General features: G+C 37.5%; 1 protein-coding gene and 1 pseudogene across 3 annotated transcripts; both read right to left on the reverse strand.

Annotated features, from left to right (window-relative positions):
* Positions 1 to 761: 761 nt before the first annotated feature.
* On the reverse strand, positions 762 to 12,948 carry LOC103695922 (microtubule-associated protein 70-1-like). Its single transcript, XM_008777373.6, has 11 exons — positions 11,858 to 12,948; positions 11,678 to 11,763; positions 10,910 to 10,975; positions 10,660 to 10,830; positions 9,169 to 9,339; positions 8,893 to 9,048; positions 8,592 to 8,738; positions 8,343 to 8,414; positions 7,682 to 8,212; positions 7,411 to 7,598; positions 762 to 1,204 (listed from the first exon to the last, which is right to left on the reverse strand). The coding sequence occupies exons 1-11, from the start codon at positions 12,114 to 12,116 to the stop codon at positions 1,165 to 1,167; spliced, it is 1,887 nt and encodes a 628-aa protein (XP_008775595.4). The 5' UTR covers positions 12,117 to 12,948; the 3' UTR covers positions 762 to 1,164.
* A 7,018-nt stretch (positions 12,949 to 19,966) lies between these two features.
* LOC148703521 (uncharacterized) lies at positions 19,967 to 22,569 on the reverse strand (annotated as a pseudogene). Of its 2 annotated transcripts, none has more exons than XR_016413262.1 (2): positions 22,414 to 22,569; positions 19,967 to 20,523 (listed from the first exon to the last, which is right to left on the reverse strand). The product of XR_016413262.1 is annotated as an uncharacterized LOC148703521, transcript variant X1 (transcript). The 2 variants fall into 2 exon arrangements; XR_016413263.1 differs by lacking the exon at positions 22,414 to 22,569 and adding an exon at positions 22,288 to 22,312.
* Between the last annotated feature and the right edge of the window lie 223 nt (positions 22,570 to 22,792).

Below are 22,792 nucleotides of genomic sequence, written 5' to 3' on the forward strand. Positions count from 1 at the left end.
ACATAGAGTCTAAAAGATCATTGCAATATGGACCTGATTAACTGCTCATGTGGGCTGTTTCATGAGCTTTAGTTACATAAAGTTTACCAATCTTAAATTACCATTAAATTCTTGAGATTTCAAGCATCTACAGGAAACTAATAGTACAGCTGATTAGACAGTAACTTATGTGGCCAACCATACCAGAACTATAATATGGGACTCTACAACCGATCTGCTTAATTTTTGAATGTATTGTTTTCTCATTCCCAAAGTGTGTATATATACCTTAGCGCGTGGTTTGGTTGTGCATGGCTGGATGTTTGCTAAAAAGGACGTATACACTGCACAGAACTCGCACTAAAACACAAATTAGTCGGCGTCAACGTCCGAGCATAGGAGAGGCTTATATATGGACGAACAAAACTAAGAGGTGTAAGTGAAAACATCAAAGTTCAGGTGTATGTGAAAACATCGAAGTTGGCCAAAAAAAATATGCAGCAAATAACAAGGAAAAGAAGGTGAAAACATCAAAGTATCGCCAAAAAAAAGTATGCAGCCAATAACAAGGAAAATAAGGGTCAGCGTGGCATTAAAAACCCTGAATTTATTTGTTACCTCATTTGATAAAGACATCATGAAACAAGCTCAAGCTGCCCATATATCTGCCGTAATACTTCTTGTAAATTTTATTTAGTTCAACTTCTGATAAATGATCACATATCACCAACTTTTCTTACTCTAAGCAGCAATCACACAGCCGAAATCAACACCAACCCAACTTTGCGTGAACACTGAATAACACAAATACTAATCTGAAATTACAATAATATTCACAACCTTGGTAAGAGAAAAGAAACCAGAACACTGCCAACAATTACAAAACGAGAAGAAAACAAGCGCTCACCAACCTATACAAACAAACACGAACTATCTTATCAAAATGAACGTGCCATGCCATAAGGTTAGCCAACTTCAGCATCACTTCCACTAATTCACTACAGCAGTCAAGAGTCAGATGCAGAACGACCTCTTCTTCCAATTATGCTCCCATACAAATTGATGATGATCAGGTCGTAGATGCTGGTCTTGATCTAAAAATCAATAAAGAAAATAAGGGACAACAAGGGAATGGAGAACAAGTCCTCTTCCGTAAGTCTTGCTACATCCAATTTTGGTATATAATCATTGAAAATGACGCATCAACCCACTTCGAGGCACATTTCTGAATTCACAGAAAACAAACAGTATCATTAGAAATTAAAACAGATCAAGGAACAAAATGTTTAACACCTAAACATCAATTTATATTAGAAAACAGTATTATGTCCACTAACAATTAAACCTATGCCTTCAAGATTATATGCTTTTATTATATACCTGAAGAGTTCTAAAAAAAAATCGTTTGCATTTCTGCCCATGAATTTCATGGATTGGCAGACGGAAATATTTAACAATTTTTATTTTCCTAAGCCATCAAGCTAAAACTTCAATTGCAACAAAAACGAGGAGAAAGATGAAAGCATCATTTATGTAACTTGAAGAATGGTCCTAATCCATAGGAATAATATGCTTACAATCATAACATGCAGCAGCAATATGAGCAAAAAGGCTCAATGAGTAGAACAATTTAAGTGGCCAGTCTATATATACTGTTGCAAGGTTGCAGGCAAGATTTATAGAAGCATTGGTGTACCAGGCAGCATTAGTGTGTATCAATCCATCTGAGCCCATATCACAGTGTATTGCAGCGAACACGAAATATGTTACCACTGGTAAGTAATCGTATCAAATCAATCACATTTGATTATCCACACAATATCTAAAGACATTTTAATTTTCCCATAAAACACTAATTAATTTTAATTTAATAGTATAAGTAAAATAGGTATTGATCCGATATAGAATTCAAGGTTTTTGTCTTTGATTTTATACACACATACATATTAAACTAGTCTGAACTGGTTTGTGAGTTTGATATCTTTGAACAGTATAATACATGTAATTCGATTGTTCAGTAACAACAATTAGTCTTTAGTTTAACTCAAGATGCTAGTCTACATTCCACTGTTCAACATGTGCACATTCCTCATGAGAAAGCAATTAAAATTCAAAAGCATCCTGCATGCCAGATGTATAGTTTCTAGAATGTCCTAGCTTGCCTTCAACAAATTTTTTTTCGCAATGTCAAATAATTTTACATGCCAATGCATCATGCAACAGTATGATACAATATGATATGCATTACGTGCCAGTCCTTGAACAACAAATCATGGTTCCTAATTTTTTTAATCATTAACAGCTGGACATTATATATATGGAAAGCTAATCTGCATATAAGTAATAATTTTTCATAAATAATATTGCATGGGGATGGGCATGACAATCAGAATCAAAAATTTGCCCAACTGTCTGACTCAACGAGAAAAAAAGAGCTTCAAGGATACACAAAAAGTAACTTTAATTACAATATTTAAATGTTGTACAAATGAAAACACTAAAAAAATATTGGTTAAGGTCTTCTAGTATACATGTTTCTCATTCAAACTTCCCAATTAGCTTCAACATTTTACAAAAATGATATTTTGCAAAATTATTTTAGCACTCACATTCTTTGCCAATTTATAAAAAGAACAGGACCTCACGTTAACGTAATTATTGCAGTGGGTTGAACTCATAGTTCAAGTTATACTTTGCAAAATTATCAAAATATCAAGCGTCTAACACATACTCAATTCAGATATATAACCAGTATTGATTCTGGAAGCTGGATGCAAATGTTCAAGAAACAAAACCCACAAAGCATAATTGGAAAACTTTCTCCCAAGTGCATCAAAAAATTGGTTACTGACAAAAACTAAAACACAAAACAACATTGGATGGATGTGTGATGTCCTTCTACTGAGATAACAAAGACCTGAATTTCAAAAAAAAATCGCAAAAAGCCAAATAAATCAAATAGCTTAAGCTTTTTTGGTTAACTATGGCTTTCTCTAGAGTTTCAACTTAACTGAAACTTGCCTTGGCATTAAAAAGAAAAAAAAATAAAAGCAACTGAAACTTTCCTAATAGGTTGAAGTAATTGTGAGGGAGGAACATCTTGGTCTTTTAAGATTTCTGAAAATTTACAGAGTTTTTATGCTCATACAACTGATTGGAGCATCCATGAAGGGCAAAAGAAAACATATTTAGATATGGTTGGAGTGATATCATTATTCACAAACAACAATCATAGAATGAAGCATTTCAAAGACCGTTATTAATGGCTTTAAAGGATTTTTTTTTAATTATCTTGTAACAGCTAATAGCCATATCCATAACCCCTTACTGTAATGGTCTCAAACAGCAGTTACCAGTATTGCACAGACACAGGATACAAGAATTAGATTTGGACGCCTATCCCAGTGTGTGATTCAGCAAGAGGGAAAAAGGGATACATGGACACATAGGATGAAATATAATTTTAACTATGTGATGTATTTATACATTTAAATACTGTTTAAACCAGGGTCCGCCGTACCGGTACCGGTCGGCGTACCGGTGGCGGCCCGGACCGGTACGAAACCGGTGGCGTACCAGTCCGTACCGGTGGCGTACCGGTCCGAACCAGTCCCGTACCGGTCCGTACCGGTCCCGTACCGGTTCTTCAACAATAAACTACCGGTACCGGATTCCACGCTGATCCGGTACCGGTCCCAGGCCGGACCGGTACGTACCGGCCCGTACCGGCTGGTACGGACCGGTACGGCAAACCATGGTTTAAACTATTAAAACAATTTTGTTTGTTAAGATCTATCAATATTCACTTTTAAACTTCCCAATTAACTTAAGAATATGAGAAGAACTATATTTTGCAAAATTGTTTCAAATACCTACATCCTTGACCAATTCCTAAAACGAATAGATACTCACTCCTAACATCAACACTGAGGATCAAACTCATTTTGAAAGAGTTCAACTCTCTTCTAATCTTAGAAGGTGGCCATCCAAAACTTCATAAGTATCCAAGTAACTAATATGCATCCAACTCGGATACATGTCCACACCGATTTTGGAGCTGGATGCACGTGTCTAGGTAACACTTACCAAGCTAAAAGATTGGGAAAAAAATATAGGAATATGAAATTACAGTCATAAGGACCACTATCAATTTCCAAAGTGAATGCTTTGATTTAAGAAACAAAACTCTTCAAATAGATTCAATAGCATTAATATAGAAATTATAGTATAATATTGAAGAAGGGAAAATTTTCCAATAACAACCATTATAGCTGATGTGTGTTAAGGATTTTGCTGCTTTGAATATCAATATGTTACTCGCTTGTGATAGTAGGCTGTTGTGAAGATGTCATCATGTACTACCTCCAGATCCTTCATCCATATATGAAGGTTTGGGCTGGGGGAGGCCTAGTTCACATGGGCCAGGTGGGGCCTCATGTCTTTTAATTCTGGAAATACCATTTCCAATCCCACGGACCGGGCAGAATCATCCAAAGACTGCCCTCAATGCATTTAGATCCGGAGGTATCGGTCACCTTGATGAGAGACCGGTGGATGAATTGAAGATCGGTTTATTTTGACCAAGATGGAAGGTTGGAGAACTTCTAAAAGAAGCAAAATATCACAAAATCTTGGCCAAATTATTGGAACCGAGATATTCATATATCATCTAAAAGAGGATTAATAACTGTATTAAGGCTTTGATTTTGAAATTTATTCATTGATAAACACAGTTGAGGTAGTAAAAGTTAGAGAAAATCTTTGCCGATATGTTGATATCATATCTGCCAACATCTTAGTTATATGAGTTCAATTACCAAAATAATAAGAGCCAAAATTTTAGATAAATCATAACCTATGGGCATTGAGTCATTGTCATTTCCTGGAGCTTACTGTTCAGTAACCCATCCAATAGATCTTGAGGATGAAGCATATTCAGGATTATCTGGAAAGAACCACTACATGCTCTAGATTCAGAGCCATTAGGTTACCGCCAATTAGTTGCAACATGAGTACTCTTATTGGCATCAACAAGAAAACCAATGAGCATGTCACTTTGAATATACTGCAGCGAAATAAAAAGAGTAAATGGATGTCCATCAGTAGCATATGTTGTTTAGGAAGGGTGATTAGCTGTGACATCTTCAAGGAATGAGGTTACCATGGGAAACTAATAGTTAAGGAAAAGAAAATTGGCTCGTGCAGTATTTTTTTTTTTTGGAACGTCAATAACTATGCTCACCATCTGGAGTTACTAGAGAGTAAGATGCATTAGCTATCATTAGTGCTGCTTGTCACTATAATTACTAAGATGGGTGATAATCCACATTGATGCAAGTTAAAATTGTTTATCCAGAGAAGCAATTAACTGAATTTTGTATGATAGGAGTCACTAAATAGGTAAATATCATGACGGACAAACAAGCATCATTGACAAGGTTTCTACTTTCTATATCTCACAGATTGATCTGCCAAACACGGGCAGCAGTTCAAGGGGCTCAACTAAAAGTCAATTTCTCAACCACCGTCACTGATACTCATGGTCATTCAGTAAAAGAAGGTACTTTTGAACAGCCCTGACATAAAGGGTCATATTAAAGGGCACTACCAACACTTGAAAAGTGTCAACCATCGAACATTTTGTCCTGCATTTCTAGAGCTTCCACAGTCAATGTCAAGATATTTTTTTGATGCTGATTCTACTATTGTCGATGCCAATTTGGGTTACATCAGCACTTGTTCCAAGTGGGGAGCAGATCTTGACAATTCTGTATTATCATTTAGAATTGGTCGATTACTTACCACAGATTGATCTATTTACATTTTATGGTAAGGACTTTATTAGGTTTCCTAAGGGTCTTGAATGAATGACCAAGGTTAATCTTAGCCCACTTAGCAATATACACAATAAGTATTTATGTAAAGTGTGTAGGCTTTTCTCATTCATGCCAGTTAAATGCTTCCACATGGTTGTTCTCCTATTTCACTACTCTAGATAGTTTAAAGGACCAACATCCAGCAATAAGGCCTCTTCACACTGAAGGCCCCCACTCTATTAAAAGGCTTGGGCAAAGAATTGGAGATGCGTGAGTTATTGACGTACATTCTTGATTGAGCATGAACACAATTTTCAATATCCTCACATGCTACATGAGTCAAAAACTATTGTAGATAGGTCTATAAATTCACTGCCCCTAATGTTTGTGTCGGTTTCCTTGCGTGTGGAAGTAATAGTTTTCCCTCGGTATCTCTGTGGTACAACCTTAGTTACCTGAAGCAGGTGCAGGTGCGGATGCAGGTTTATGAGTGGCAGCAGATCCAGTTGAAGGTACCAGGATGAAGGTTGCTCGAAAAATTTTGAAAAAAGAAGTGCTTTGGAAGTCACTTCAGAGTTTCTAAAGAGATTCTGAAGTAAGAAAGCAACCCTAAGTAGAACTTTCCTACCACTAGGGATACAGCTAAAGATTTGAGATTCATGTCCAAAATTTAATGCTGGTGGACTAGCTTGGGCTTTGTTGAATCTGTATCACATTCCAACCGCAAATCTGAAACTCAACTTTCACATTGTAAAGTCTTATTTTTTATCTGCAATGGAGAAAATTATCACCCTTACCCTCGAAAGTGGACTCTACACAATATCGCAGCTGATCGATATCTGCTCACATTTTAGTTAGGAAATTTGGTGCAGAAAAAGGACCGTTCTCGTATATTCTTTCCTCATAGAAAGAAGAAAGGTCGAGCACTCAATTTTAACAAGTCTATCATGTCAGTGATGCATAAGTGTTGCACTGGACTCAAAATCATAAGTTAACAGATTCTATACATAGATATCCTAAATTGTAAATGAATGTATTCAAAAAGCAACTTGAAAGTTGATCTAATCGAAATTAAGGCTCCAAGTGATTTAAAAAATTGACATTGTATGCAATCAGATTGTTATCATTTAAAAGTAGGAAAAACATAAGCATACAAAACACATCATACACATTTGTGGTCATTGGTGGACAAATGACCTGATGATCGGTGGCACATACTAAAATTAATTCATAATTGGCCTTTGACTTGCCCTGATATGCAGCTAAGGATCAACCTCAATGATGTATCATCAAGGAGAACCGATGCATGCCAGTGCTGGTCCATCAGCCAGAATAAGAGGTCAGCTAAAACTAAAGCCACATCTAAAAGGCATAAATCAAACATCTTCATGAAAATTAAAGTTATGAGGGTGAAATAAACATCCACGATAGAAGAGGTTGAAGTTATATGTGATGATAAGCAAGGAAAATGAAATTCAGATCTTGCCACAAATGCAGCAAAAAAGGTAACACGGAGTCATCAATGAAAACTAGTGGTGTACAGTGCTCTTTAAAACTTGGCCAATTAACAGGTAACATCATGCACAACAATATTAGACCAATTTCTTCAACATACCTCCCTGGCAGCAGCTGGGAACTATTTACAGGACCCTTGGAACTGCCAAGTCGTTTAGCCCTGTTATCTTGCCCTTTCTCTGCCCGAATGGCAGCCACCTCCTTCTCCATAGCAGCTACTTCCCTTCTCTTTTTCTTGGCCTCCACTTCCTTTGCTTTTGTCAATGTATCAACCTTCTTTTCCAGCATCTGCATCTCAAAAGATTGGCACAACAAATTAAACAAGTTTTGCAAAGGCGTGGCACCATTATATATTAGAATGCCAAAAGTACCTCGATTGCATCATCTTTGTCTTTCAGGCTTTGATCCTTCTCATAACATGTTTTTCTCAGGGTGATTACCTCCTTTTGCAACATGTCATATAACAACCCAGAGACGCTATTATCTGTATCAACATTGGGGAGTTCACTGGGTTTCTCATCTGGATTTTCCTTCCAACTGCCATGTGCCTCATTCTCTCTAGTTGCATCAGAAGATTTGATCAGTGAGAGGCCAGACCCATTTGCAAAGACCTTACCACGATCCAATGACCTAGTGCCACCATCAAATGACTTTGATGTCCCTTTGGCATGTTTCAGTACTGCACTTGTGCTGCTAGACAAAGAAGATCTCAACTGAAAAGATGGCCTCTTAGATAGGAAGCCATTAGGAGAACTCTTGGAAATATTCTCAGCACCACCAAGGGACTGGCGACGTGAAGGGCCATTACTGACACTCCTTCCCTCTACACTGGTACGGCTGCCACCATTTGCAGACATTCTCAATCCCTCTTCTAATACCTTAAGTCGCAACTGATATTTTTCCTGAGAAGTTCAAAAGAATAAATTATCATCTATTATCACTATAGATAAAATGTCGACTAGCTTTTTCGGAAAACCAGTTCGCAGAATATAAAATACTTATGAGATATGAGGGTATAGTTAGGTGTTTTACTTTTAATTGAGCTTCAGATCGTGCAGTGCGTTCTGCAATCGCAAGCTTATCTCGAAGTTGCTGCATTTCTCCCTGTAACAAAAGTTACGGCTGATGATATATATATTCCATAAGAAACATATTGAGTGACAATTACCATAAATTGCTTAACTAAAAGAAGAGAATAATTCTAATAAGTAAGAAATAGACACTAACATGACATCCTTAAAATTAGACCATGAAATAACTGATCCAATGATTACTGCCTACCTGCATGAATCTTCGCTCCTCAAGCCATTGTCTAACAGGCATTACTTTGTCATTAGCATCTTTCCATTCATTTGCAACTACAACAGCAACCCTATTAGCTGTAACCTTCGCACGGGCTAGTTCCCGGTCTAGGGTTTTCATCTCGTCCTAAGCAAATATATATGCATATATCAACATAAAATTAATAAGTGATGAGAAATAGCATTATGTACATTTTCAAGCTCTAATGAAAGACCAAAAGCAACAATGATTCAAGAAATTTCTCGAGCTCTATAATTATTATGGCAGTGAGATATGTTACATTCATCTCCTGAACTTTCCGCTGGTAATCCCTAACAGCATTTGCAGCCGCTCCACCTGAAAGAACAGCCTCTTCTAGCTCCTTTACTGTCTGGCTAAGCTTTTCAACCTCAGCAACCTTCTGGCGGTGCATTTTATCCAGAATCTTGTTTTCTTCCTACAGAATGCAGAATGGACAAATAGAAAAGTAAATTTGTTTTAACTTTTCATAATCAAAAAACCCAATCCTCACTCCATATTTTCAGAGGTTACAGAGTAATGGTTTATTGAAGGATACCTGACAGATTTCAATCTGTTTCATCAACTCCTGATTCTTGTTTTGTAAATCATCCACCATAGAAGCCTTTGCAAGTGCAATCTGAACAGTTCTTTCTGCTTCTAGTAGAGCTGCTTCCTTTGATTTTGTGAGACGATCTAATGCCCTGTTGTCATCCTGTAGCTTTGCAATCTGCAAAAAAGGAGTGACTGTCAAAATATTACCATCTTCCTACATATCCTATTGGTATGCAAATGTTACAGGCAGATACCCCTTCACCCACTAGTGAAAAGATCTCGTTTTGCAGGCTAGATGATCCTACAGTGCTACAAAATATCAAAGTTGTAGAAGGGTACAGGCATTGATGTTAGTTCATGACAAAACTATGTAGAATAGGATATCAACAAATATGGACAAAAACTTCTGTAACCCTTCTCCCTTTCTTCCTTTTTTTTTAAAACATAGGAGGGAGATCACCAGCTTAAACTTTACTTGCAAAGCCACACCTCTGCTACATACAAATGAAGAATAAAACCAAGAAACACAAGGAAAACAAAACCAGTCCGCCAAGATGGTAACTCTGTAGGACAAACATCTAAACTACATTAAAAAAGGTGAGAAATTGATTAATTCACATAGAAAAATTTATTACATGATAACTAGTAGATGGCAAGTACTAAAAAAAATCCTATTAAAAAGATAATATCCAGTGGCTTACCATCTCTATCATATCTGACAAATATTATTTCTTCCCCAATTTTCTCTCTCCAAATCAAATCGAATTGTTATGACAGATCTTTTCTTTTCTAAATGTAAAACAGAAGACTCCTGTATACTGCAGATTAGAAAGAAAACTAACATAACCAGAAACACAAACATCCAAAGTGCCCGTCAAATAAGACAAGCCACCACTTTACGATAGTACAAACCTTCGCTACATTTGTTGTCCAGCAAAAAGTACAAACGTTTAAAAACTAAAATGTTAAAGCATGGTTCCTCGGTGGCGCATGCATGATATGCCCATGCAGCGAGGGGCACTCAATTCATGCATGGGACCATGTGCAGTGCATGGCCCTCCACCACACAGGCTAATCACCATGCTAGAAGTGCAGCCACATACAGGGGCGCAGGCAATTGGGCACAGATATGCTGCACTCATAAAATAAAGTGGGCACAAATAGTTAAAAGAAAATGAGAGGTTGGTGAAAATGAAAGGATTCAGTAAAACTCCGAAAAATCTTGCAGCAAATCTATGAAACAGCAAACAATAAGTGAAAAGCTTCAAGCATTTATCTCCATTGGTCATGACAATGGGAAGAAAAAAGAAAAAAGAAAGTACATAGACATGTAACAGTTTCAACTAAACTTATGATTTTCCAAATAATTTGGTGATGTCTGGCAGGAGTGGGTTTAATGCAACAGTTAACAAATATAGGTCTAAAATGGGTTCTAAGTTATTTGGGTAATTATGAGATTTAGAACAGCTGGACATGATGGTGCAGCATATGGTACCTCTTGGCGAGCTAGCTTCAGCTCTGCCTCAAGTGGTGCAAGAATGGCTTCAATAGGGGGCATGTCATCATCCTTTTGAGCTGCATGAACTCTTCTAAGCGTAGCCTCTGCTGCAAATTGAGCAGCCAAGGCTGCTTTCTTCTCATCATTTATCTTCTTAACTTCAAGATTCTGCAAAAGCACTTCATCATAAATAATTGTCCAAAAATGGATAGCCAAAATTATAGCAAAAAAAAATGTTATGGACTACCTTGTTTTCCAAAAGTGATTCAGTTAGCTTTAGTTTTCCTTCCACCTTAGCCAATTCTTCTGTAAGCTGAATGGGAAAGAAAAATATCAGAATGCAACCCATAATAAATAATAACAATAATAATAATACAAGTCCTTTTTCCCTCTATTTTAAAATAAAGGATTAAGAAATCTAGTTCAAATAAAATGATAATAACAATAAAACTGTTGGATGCTGGAAAGTTCTTTACTGGGAGTGTATGATAAATATTGCCAGTGCAACGCAAAATAAACATACAGAACAGAAACACTAACTAATTAGTGGTCAATTGAAAATCAGCTTAAGCTATGTTGAGATCCAAATCCATATCATTGGGAAACAAGAAAATAGCCCATATCAGAGATTGAACCAATATTTTTGAGCACTTTATCGGACATTTTAATTATTCTGCATAGAAACCAAGTAAGACAAAATATAACATATTAAATAATCAAACCCAACAAAAAAAAATCATAGAGTTATATACCAGTAGTGACAAGATCAAAAGAAAAAAAAACTCACTTTTTCACTCTCTAATTTCAAAAAAAAAAACTGCAATTTGATTTATGACACGATTTTATGGAAATCATCAAAAGAAGAGAACAAGGAGAAGCATCAATCAACAGTGTCAATAAAAGAAAAAACTTAGTTAAATCTGCATTTAGAATCATAAGTCCACAATGAAGTTAAAAAAAAAAACGAAACAGAACAATCGCCAAGACGAATATTCAAAAAAAAGGGTGAAATCACCTCTTCAACTGCCTTCTCCCTGGCACGCTCTGACAACCTGAGTGCCTTAATCTCCGCCTGCGCCTCCCCCAATTCCCGATCTTTGTCTGCAAAGACCAAACAAGAAAACACCTCAATGCCCCAAAAGGAAAAAGAAACAAGAAAAGATCAAAAAAGAGACGGATCGAACCGCATTCCCACCTCTGACTTCATTCTCCAGTCGACTGAGCTCAACCCTCACCGGATCGGATCCATGGAGCATATTTATGAACTCCTCCACCTCCAAGCTCGGCTTGATCGAAGGCCTCCGCCTCAGCGCCGGCCCCGCCTTCCCCTCCCCCTTGAACGACGCCGACGCCGTCAGCATTACCGGTGCCGCCGCCGACGATGTTGCCGCATTTCCTCCCCCGGCCTCCGCCACATGACCCTCCCCGCCAGCGCCGCCGCTCAGATCGGCCATCCCCGGATCTGATCCCTCTCTCACATCAAATCACAGCACACCGACAAAAGAAAAAGAAATAATTAATCCAACGAAATCCAAATGCCGGCCCCCTGCTCCGATTCCAAGAACTAGGGTTCTTCCTTCCCGATCGCAGCGAGCCCCTAGGGTTTCGATTCGTACATATTATTTTCCTACAAAGAGCTCCTCTTTTCTCGCCTTCTTTTCTCGCTTTATATATTGAGAGAGAGTATTGTAGTAAACTACAGTGAATGAGGAGAGGTAGTGGAAAGGGCGCTGCTGAAATCACCAAGCTACCACGGTCACCTCATTCAGGATGGCCAGATACATCCGACCCCACAATACTGTTATAGTGCCTACAATTGTCCATTTTTGGGAACTTTCAGGCCATCTTAAGATTGAAGCTTTCAATAATAAAGACGGAGCAGATGTAAATTTAATGGCCAGAAGTCATAACTCAAAATTGATTACTACCTAAGAACGAAACACCTTTATATTAACAGCCATAAGACGAAGCTGAGAGCGGCATGAGAAAATATCATTCTTACACGAGACGGATGCTAAGGGCTGAGCGTATCCTTCTTAAAAAGAACTCAATCACTGATCAACTAGATACGAGATGAATGGCGGAGGGATGGAAATCCTCTACTATGCAATATTCATTGGATGGTGGAGGATTGTAGCGTCTTACAGATTATACATGTGTACCATAAGGTGAATAGAGTCGCTTCTTTTGATGCCCAATACTCCAAAAAAATTCTCTCGACATACTATGGGGTCCTTCCTCCACCACTTTATCATCTTATTTCTCTTGATTCTGTTAGCTTTATCTACATCAGTATGAGCAACCATTATATATATATATATATATATATTATTTAGGAATCCTAATGTGAGCGGTAATAATCTCGTAAAAATTTCTAAAGCGTCACTCTTCTTCATTGCGACGCCCCGCGCTAACGGACAGGATGGATTCAAGCAGCGACGCTGACGCCAGATCTTCATCCGCATGGAGACCTCTATAAGCGCGTGTTATTTTAGTTCTTGTTGCTCTGTTTTGACTGGAGGTCAAGTTACCGCGGTCTCGCAGCGACCGCGGTGACGAGCGTCCAAGGGTGGGTCTGCTCCGACACCGGTGGATGAGAGGATCCGAACTCTGATAAGCTGGCCGGCGAACAACGGCAGACAGCGGAACCCGTTAAATATAATTCTGACACGTACACGGAGCACCCACGGCCTACCGAACTGCGAAGACGCGTCCCAGTCGCATGCTTCCCGGTCCCGTACGTACGACGAACCTCAGCCGTCGGATCATGCCAGGGTGGGCATCTTTTTTTAAAAAAAAATTGGAATACGCGGCTAAGGAATAGATGACACCAACGTATACGATAACCTGCCGGAGATGGCCTTCATACTCCGGGGAGTATCGTAAGTTATTTTGCTTCGCGAGATCTATGGCTAATGTTGGGCTGCTGATGAATGGACGGCTGATGATATGTGATCAGGAGAGTTTCTCGAGTCGACGGGAGACATGGTGATGCAATCCGGGGGAAGCAGTCAAAGCTCGAGGTCATAGAGATCAGAGGGTAGGGGGACCATCAGAGCAATGGTCGGCCCTGCAGACGCACCGTACCACAAGCTAGTTTGATTAAAAAAAAAAAAAATCTTTTATTATTAAGTTATTATTTATTCTCTTTGGACAGGAGAAGCATGGATCCGGTGCTCGCCCATGCTGAAACGCGACATGTGTCCTCCTTCATGTCCTTCGTGGACGCGTGTCAAGGAACGAAACGAGGAGACGGGAAATTTCTGTGACCGGGGCCTCTTCAGGATTTCCTGTACCCGGTCTGGTCCGGATACAGACATTGGACCCGGTTCGGGTTGGGAATATGTGGACCGGATCCTAGGTATGATGATTCCCGATGTGACGAGAGAAGCATGAGACTGGTACACTGTTAAGGAAAGGTCTCTTTTGCGAGGCAGTGGCAGAGAAGGGCACTCAATTAGGCTATCAACTTGATCTTCTGTTTACAGGAGGGATCGCACAAGTTGATTCTCTTTATTGCAGGTTGATTGGGAGTGGGAACTACGTCATCCAATGGGCCATCCTCTTGAGAATCTTGTGTGAAAGTACCTTAAAAATTAGAAAATTGTGACCTGTGGTGCCCTCTCTGAGCCAAAAATCTAAATACATTCAAATTCGATGATAAGCACCACGATTAATTAGTGGTCAACATAAATAGACCTGTACTGCGTATTTTCTAATCCACATAGATTATGAGTCGAATTTGCTATAATACCATTTATCACAACTCAGAATCTCATCCAAAAGACTAGGTAGAAGATTTATTTAGATTCTCTAGTCCTGTATAAGCATCTATGATCTTCGTAACAAATAATTAATATGAAACTAAACATCCAACATCGGCACAAGCCCTCGTTGGATGATCGAAGAGTCTAAATTGTGAGGCACAATATAGAAGAGGTATAATATTTCACCAGGTCCTTGCCAATAAGCTCGGACTATGAGCTAGACTCCATATTGATGGTTCCTTGCTTTTATTAGCATTTTGAAGGTTATAATATTTGTAAGCAAGATCGTTAATTGTAGATTATCGTGTCTTCACTTGTTTATGTAGGTTCATTGTGCATAAACCAAACTGGTGATGACTGTGTGCGCGTGAGAGAGAGAGAGAAGTTTGGACGTGATAAAAAAAAAAAGGGAGATCGGGTTTGGTCCTCTTATGAGGAGAGAATTTACTCTTCTCAACTCTAAAATTTATAATAAGACATCCAAATCAAATATCTACATCTTTGATTGTGATCTATACAACAAAAGATACTTAGAAACTAAAAACTACTCCTTTTAATAGTCGCTAATCTATGCATCATATGGATACAAAAACAAATAGTTAATTTCATATGAGACCATGCTTTGCTATGATTTAAACATTAAATTCTATTGATTTTCAATCTATAAGCACAACACTCATAGATGATGTTAAATATATGGTATTCTCTTTTATCATATATCTTAGCTTAATAACAGAATAAAAAATATTTATTTATGTGTCTATATGATGCATAAGTTAGAAACCACTCAAGTACATAATTTTACATTTAAAAATATTTTTAATAACATAGATCTTAATCAGTGTTGAATCTTTTTAATTTTAACATGCTATTATTTGATTTTGAAGTTGAGAGGACTAGCTACCAAACCGTCTAATTTTTTCTAAACTATCATGATGTCATCCTCAAAATTTAGATCCTCGTGATGTGTTCCATTCGAGATGTTTGCATGTTTAAGATGTTGTGTTCCCATACATTCATTATCACCATATAAAATAAATTTTTACTCTCACCAACTACTATTTTACTCGCCAGGGATCCTTGTCTTCACTTCGAAATCCAAGATTATCGATAAACCAATCATTCTACTCATCAGATCATATTTGCAATTAATTTTATCCCAAAGATCTGATCATATTACATTGCACGCCAAGCTATGGCACTCTCTTCCATATTGTCCTCCAATTAAAATAATTTTATTTTTAGTGGACATAAAGACAAACGATTTTGCACATGTTGGTTCAATAATTTTAATCCCTGTGCTCTCCAGTACTTCCCATATCTAGAATGGAGGTGCATTGGATATTGGTAGATTACATCAGTACGTATATTTAAAATATATTTTGTTTAGATGTTCAGACCCAGTACTTGTACTTGAAAGTATTATAATGTCAGATTAGACTACTATTGACATATCGTATAAATATTCTACGTAATAGCTGTGGATTCACTGTTTAAGCTAGAAAGCTAGGAAACCGAGTTACTTGGGGTTAATCTGCCTTTTGATACGTAGCCAACAATGGTGGGCCTAAATACAAGTTTGCATATCTTAACAAAACATAGTATTTGTGCAAGGACCCACATGAATATATATTTAGTCGTAGATCAGTTATTCGCCGAGTAGATCTTGAGTACTTATACAGGATCAAGAAACTCAAATAATACCTTTCAACTATTTTTTTTTGAATTAGGTCCTAAATTATGGATTAGGAGATACTGCAGCACGAGTATATTTTAGCCGACCATAAGTTGTGGTATTTGTGTTTGGATTTGAATAGATTTGAATTGTTAATCTGGCGAGGATATCAGGACTTAAACATAAAGAATATGTGAGGATTCATGCGGGCGTGTGCTTAGTACAGTAATGATTATTTACCGAATAGATCTTGAATACTTATAAAGAATCAAAATACTTGAATAATAGAATTCACTAATGTAGCTGTTCCATGTCACCAATAGGACTGTCAATCTTGTCCTTGTGCAGCTACAGCTCCTAAATAGATAAAGTCAGATATGAATTATTTCACCCACTTGTAAGAAAGAGTATGTCATTCTAAGAATCCCATGTGGATGGCAAAACCTAATAGTGTTTTCTGCCATTTGCTTAAAGCCTCAGAAAGGCTCAACCGGACAGTTGAGAACTATTGTGGCATGCACTGCAAAAAGTGGGCACCAGATAATATAGCTGGAAAAGGAGGTGGTTTTTAATGTACATTGCTCTGCGTCGAAGAATCCATTCGGATGTCAACAAACAAGTTGGGGGGGAGCACATGGCTCTGGAGGAAGAATTCATGCTTTACCTCCCTTTGAAGCCAAAGAAAGAAGAAGCTTTTGGAAGAGCTCAATAAAGGCTAATGCACATTTGGTGTATCGCGATGAGTATATGGCTTCCATGGAGCAACCAATTGTATCTTCCATGGTGCATTGCATGGTGTAAATACTATATAATGAGTAGATACGTGTTGCCTGAGACTAGAGAAATGAAAGAGATTGGTCATGCACTAATCAAATTTCTACATGTTTGATGCCTCTGCTTCAGATACCGAGAACACTAAGCTGTCGATAATGATGTTATTTAGATACTTGAAGCCATATCCTGCTTTAGATGTTGCGGTCTTTCAAGAAACTATCATATGCACACTCGACAAAGTTTGCATTCGTAATCCAGAATATAATTTTCCAGATTCTTATTAATGTAACAAAAATTGTGCACTGGATAATTGAACCATGTCCATGATGGTATCTATTTATCATAGCATAAATCTCTCTCTCTCATTTCCTTTGTATACAAAAGCAAATGCTCACTGCAGAAAAGGAGAGTGAACTGCCTTCAGGTTTGTCAGAGATGAGATAATATGCTGGAGAACAAATGTTTTGTGGACATCGCTTTCATGAGAGAGGTAAAGGCCTTGGATTTTGGGATAATTGCATGTCCCTCATCTCACTCTCTTGATAACTAGTATCTGAAACTAACTGTGCCTTCTTTTTAATAGACTCACAAGCCCAACAATGTGAAGCATAATTAGCAGACTGAAGCAAAACACTGTCAGTACATGTGAAGGTGGACAGATCTCAGATAGAAGTAATTATTTTCTGAATCACAGAGTGGAAAAGGGAGGCTGAAAGAAGAACCACATGTTCCGGTAGGTAGGAAAAGAGTTGCTTAGAAGCATTGCATCCGAACTAAAATGGATTCTTATTCTTGAAGAATCGGATTTTTCACTGAACAGAGAGTAAAATAAGCAAATAATACACCTCCCTTCTGTTTTTGCTTTTTTTTTTTCACTTCAGATTTCAGAGAAGTTCATTAATCAACTTTATATTATATAATATGCATCTGTACCAGTATACTCCTATGCCTGTTCCCAAACGACCTAACAGAACACCAAGAGTAAAAGAAAAATTATACACCATATTCCTGCCAATTAAATACTTGCTTTTTGATTCCCATGAAGCAGTATCTGATGGTTTTATTACTAGGACATGAAGATAAGAAAAGAAATATGCCAAACAACTAAAATCTAGCTAATGTAATGCAATTAAAAACACATTGTAACGCAAGTAAAAACACATATAATGTGGAACGATGAAAGAAGAGGATGTGAACACAGGGGGAGTGGGACTAATCATACATATAGCTATTTGTAAGTTTGCTGCTGGTAATATCCTTGTAATATGAAGACAGATTTTTTAGCAGTCCTGAATTTAGAGAGTTATCTAGTTAGCACTGACACGGCTTGATGAAAAGCATGAGTTTTATATTAGATAAGCAAATATCTGCATTCTCAAGGTCTTCATGAGATGATTTAATCAGAGGTTTTACTTGATTTGGGATTTTAAGTAGTAGTTAATTATTAGCCAATGACAATCTCAGGCCATGGTAAAACTTTCAGGTGTTTATTCTGATACATAAACATAAGAAAGATTTACCATATGACATGGTTCAGTATATAGTATATATTCAAGTAAGCACAGGAATGGGGATAAGGCCAATTGATTTTGTCGTTCTTGCATGTGAATAAGAAACTCATATAGACTACATCAGCTGCAGAAAAGTAGGGCTTCAGGTCTCATGATCATACTCAGATCCAAAATATTAAATTCATCACATGTAATATGCCCTTCTACTTCTTTTCCAACACCTATTCATTTTTGGATTGTGGCATCGGCGCTGGCCAAGAGGAAGAGGGCCAAGAGGAAGACGACATAGACGCGCACAGTAGAAAATGCCAGTATCATAGCAATATCTGTGCAGTTTTGCAGTGAAAATGGAGCTAGAAAAACTAAATTTATTGTCCTCATAGGAACTAATTATATCCAACACATTATTGAAGAATGTTGATTAAAATTTTGATGAGATGCATAAGCTCACTTAAATGGCTCTTTAAAATCAACTTCTGGTTCATAATCAAGTACAAAGCGCCGAGTAAGATCTTCATGTTAAAGCATAAACAAGAGACAAAACATAAATTTATAGATGGATATACATAAAAGAAAAGAATGCTCATCTTTGGTGTCAGCTGTTTATATAATGTATAGTCTTTTGGGCACATGTAATGCGCATGAAAGGAAGCAATGATGGTGGTGATCTTCTGTCTGGTTATTTTTCGATTGTATATAACTTGTTAAAAATCCTCCCACTCTTTAGCTGGCTCTCCCTTCAGAAAAGAACAAGGCAGAGTGTTTTTATTAGGGGCTGAAGCATATACAGATTGAGTGGAGAGTGGAGACTGGTGAAGCTTTTTATCCTGGCTCAGGAATTGCAATTAAACAGCAGACATGCAAGGCTTGTGTGGTAATCAGCAATAAAGTAGTCTATTTGCCCAAGAAGGTGCCCGGTAATCATCAAATAGAAAAACATCAGTGTCAAGAATACACTTAGAAACAGATAAATAGCCCTTACCACTTCAAAAGAGGAAAGTGTTCTGCCAAGAATCAAGAACAAATGGTTACTGTGGCTATTAGTGCCCCCAGCAAGCTACAGTACTTCCATTAGTATTTGGTGGTCCTCTTCACCAGCTGGATAGCAGGTAGTTTTGATGCCAAAATTTCTAGCCACTAAATAGCTTCCATCCATTATCATCCATGCATTTATGATCTTGCTGTTCCTAAGTTATTAAAATAATAAAGAAGTGGATTTCTATTTGATTTTCGAACAATCAATTATATATCAGAAATAACATATCTATCAAACCAGGAAAAAAAAAAGAAGAAATCCTCAACTACATGTTGAATTGAAGAATAAAAGATCAAGAAGGACTCTGTTAAATTGGACAAATGAAGTGGAGGAAAAAGGTGGCATCGACACGACATTATGATCCAAGAGGCTGGATACAGACACCAGTGATATCATTATTAAGTAGAAGTATAAATTACCTCTGTTCCTGAAATGGCATCATCTGCGAATGAATCTTAGACAAATTGTTCATGTTATGAATAGGCATCAGTTATGAGAGCTATATGATGACTAGGACAACAAAACAAATGATAGAATCATAGAAGAGCCAAAACTAAATAAATTTTACATTCATAGGTATATAGAAACAAATAAAGTACAATCTACAAAAATCCATGATTCAGTTACAATGTTACATTAAGATCTATATCACTTTCGCTACTTATTACAGTTTTCCGATACCTAAAACAGTTACTGCAGCCATAGACCATTTGAGTCGCCTAATTTTATATTTTGAGGAGCCCCTTCCCATCAAAGTGCTTGATCTCATAATGTTTCAGGGTACCAGGATCAACACAGTTAATTACCACTGCAACACCATCAGGGTTCCCCCTTTGCTTGTAAAAGGAGGTAATACCGCACACCTTGCAGAAGATGTGCTTTGCTGAATGCGTGCCAAAGGTGTAGGTGGTCAGGAACTGCTCGGACTCTTCCATGAGCTTGAGCTTGTCGTTTGGGACAACAAAATGGGTGGTGCCTCTCATCGAACAGTTGGAGCAATTGCAGGTGCACCCAACAACACTTGGTGGGGCCTCTATTTGCCATCTGACTCGCTTGCAGTGGCATCCACCATTATGAATGACAGTTTCCACACTCATCCTGTAAGAATTCAGACATGATATGAACTATGTCAATTAGAAGTTTGTAAGCTTGCACATTTTCTACGAAAACAATGAAACTAGGAGGGCTAATAAATGTTGGAGTATTTTCCCTCAAAAAAAAAAAATGTCAGAGACCTGCACAAAGTTGCTCTTCATCCCAAGAGGAGACATTATTAACTTTAACACTATTTAGTATAGAAAGACAATTTATTATTTCTCAGGAAAAACAATGTAATATTGAAACAAATATTTGCACAAGGGATGTGCAAAGGCATGCTAGTTCAAACCCCATCATCTACCACAGCAACACATGCAGCAGTCAATAGTATTGTCATATATAAAGTCCATTGTCTTTCCAAGAAGATCAGTCATCATATCTGTTCTTCTTTGGGTATTTGATCTAGAATCGATGCATAGTTTTGAGAAATACATTGGCGTACAGGACTACAGGGCTCATATTCACATGAAGTGGAGGTTGCAGTTTGCCTCCAGAAAGAAGTAAACTGAGTGAAATTAATTGACAGCCGCTTGGAGCTAGCAGCACCTAGCTTGCACGAGTGACTGTGCTTCCATCTTTTGATGAGTAAAAGAGGACCCATGGTTTTCAAGCTTCCTATGGTGAAACTATCAAACATGATTGTCAACCTTAAGGAATGGAACAAAATGGTTATCTGTATATCAAATATCCACATTGGAAGCTACTCTTCAAGGAAGCACTAGAACTCAAATCTAAAGAAGAGATATACGAGTTGAATGATATCAATCAAGCAGTTCAATGATTAATAATCAGCGCTTATCCTCAGGCAAGAGACGTCAAACAGCATCAGAGATCCTGAGTCCAGTAGGTTAGGATGGAGATTGAAGTATCATCTTACCACCAAAGCCCTGAGAGCCAAAGGTGACATGATTACAGAAACAACAATAATCCAACTCTGAATGCAGGACACGGAGCACTATTCTGCACGTTGTACTTATTCAAGAATTCAAGAACTTTCATCTTGATACATGATGGTAATGAACTAACATAGCTGATGCTGCAACCAAGAAAACTAGTTAATCTGTCCTGAAGTTTCTAACAAATATATTGCTTCACCCTAACAAGGTGGATTTTAAAGATTTCTGGTGCACTGGGTTAAATGATGCAGAATCCCATTAGACAACTCTTAAGAAGCAAGGCATCTTCCTGAGATCAGAATCATACCTTTGCGGACCAAACTTTTCTTTCTTTTCTTTCTTTCTTTTTTTGATAGAAATCAAAGTGGAAATTTTGAAAAACCTAGCATACTGTTTACATGCAATACACAAGATATGCTACAACTTCTGTCAACCGAGGCCAGTGCTCAAAACCTGATTCACCATATGCATGGTTGAGAACCGAAGAAGAATTTCATGAGAAATAAAAGAGAAATGAACAAAACGCATGATATTCTAGCTTGCAGCCTATTTAAGACTGAGGAACATGAGATTTTCTCATAAAATGAAATTGACAAAATTAACGAATTGGGTATGGCTCTGCCCGTCCTTTCTTCTCAAAAAATCTTGCAGAACATCACTTATATTTTCCTATCAATGATCCTGTCTCGCATTGGTTTGATTGTTCCAGAGGGACAAGGCTTGGGATCAGAAATTCCTTAACAAATTGAATGCTTCTAGTCGCGAAGGCCTACAAACTCATTAAATATCGATGACTCCAAACCATATGAGCATGAAAATTATCTCTATAAACTCAGAGTTCAAAAGCAACCAAGAATATGTACTTAACTGTAAGAAAGGAATGAAAATATAGAACGAAAGGAAGCATATTTCCCTAGAAGTATAGGCTGAGAAACAGAGAATGGATCCAAAGAAGTTAAGGGAGGATGGTTGGATGCCGAGAGAAAGAACTTACCTGGAGAAGGAGAATAGTTGCTCACGAACCCTGAAGAGGAGATTGGCTTGATGGGATGAAGCCTACCTCACTTCCTTTTATACCCTTGAGCATAGGGAAAGGGCAGAAGTGAAAGCTGAATATTCACACCAACTCATTTGGTTAATGGTTACGGAGGAGAGGAGACAAAAACATGGTCAACCAAAAGAATAAAGGAATATATATCGTATTTAGTTAGAGTTTCTAAATAAAATATATTAAAAAATAACTTTTTTATAAAAATAAAATTTTTATATTTAATAAAAAATATATGAAATATAAAAAAAATTAATTTTTATCGGTTTAGAATTGGAGAATTTTCTTTTTCAAAAATACTCTTTAGAATGAAGTAAAATTTTCC

Source organism: Phoenix dactylifera, chromosome 5 (genome assembly GCF_051530095.1).
Source record: "Phoenix dactylifera cultivar Ajwa chromosome 5, Ajwa_hap1_PhDact_Kaust_v1.1, whole genome shotgun sequence".
In the NCBI taxonomy this organism is placed as follows: domain Eukaryota; kingdom Viridiplantae; phylum Streptophyta; class Magnoliopsida; order Arecales; family Arecaceae; genus Phoenix; species Phoenix dactylifera.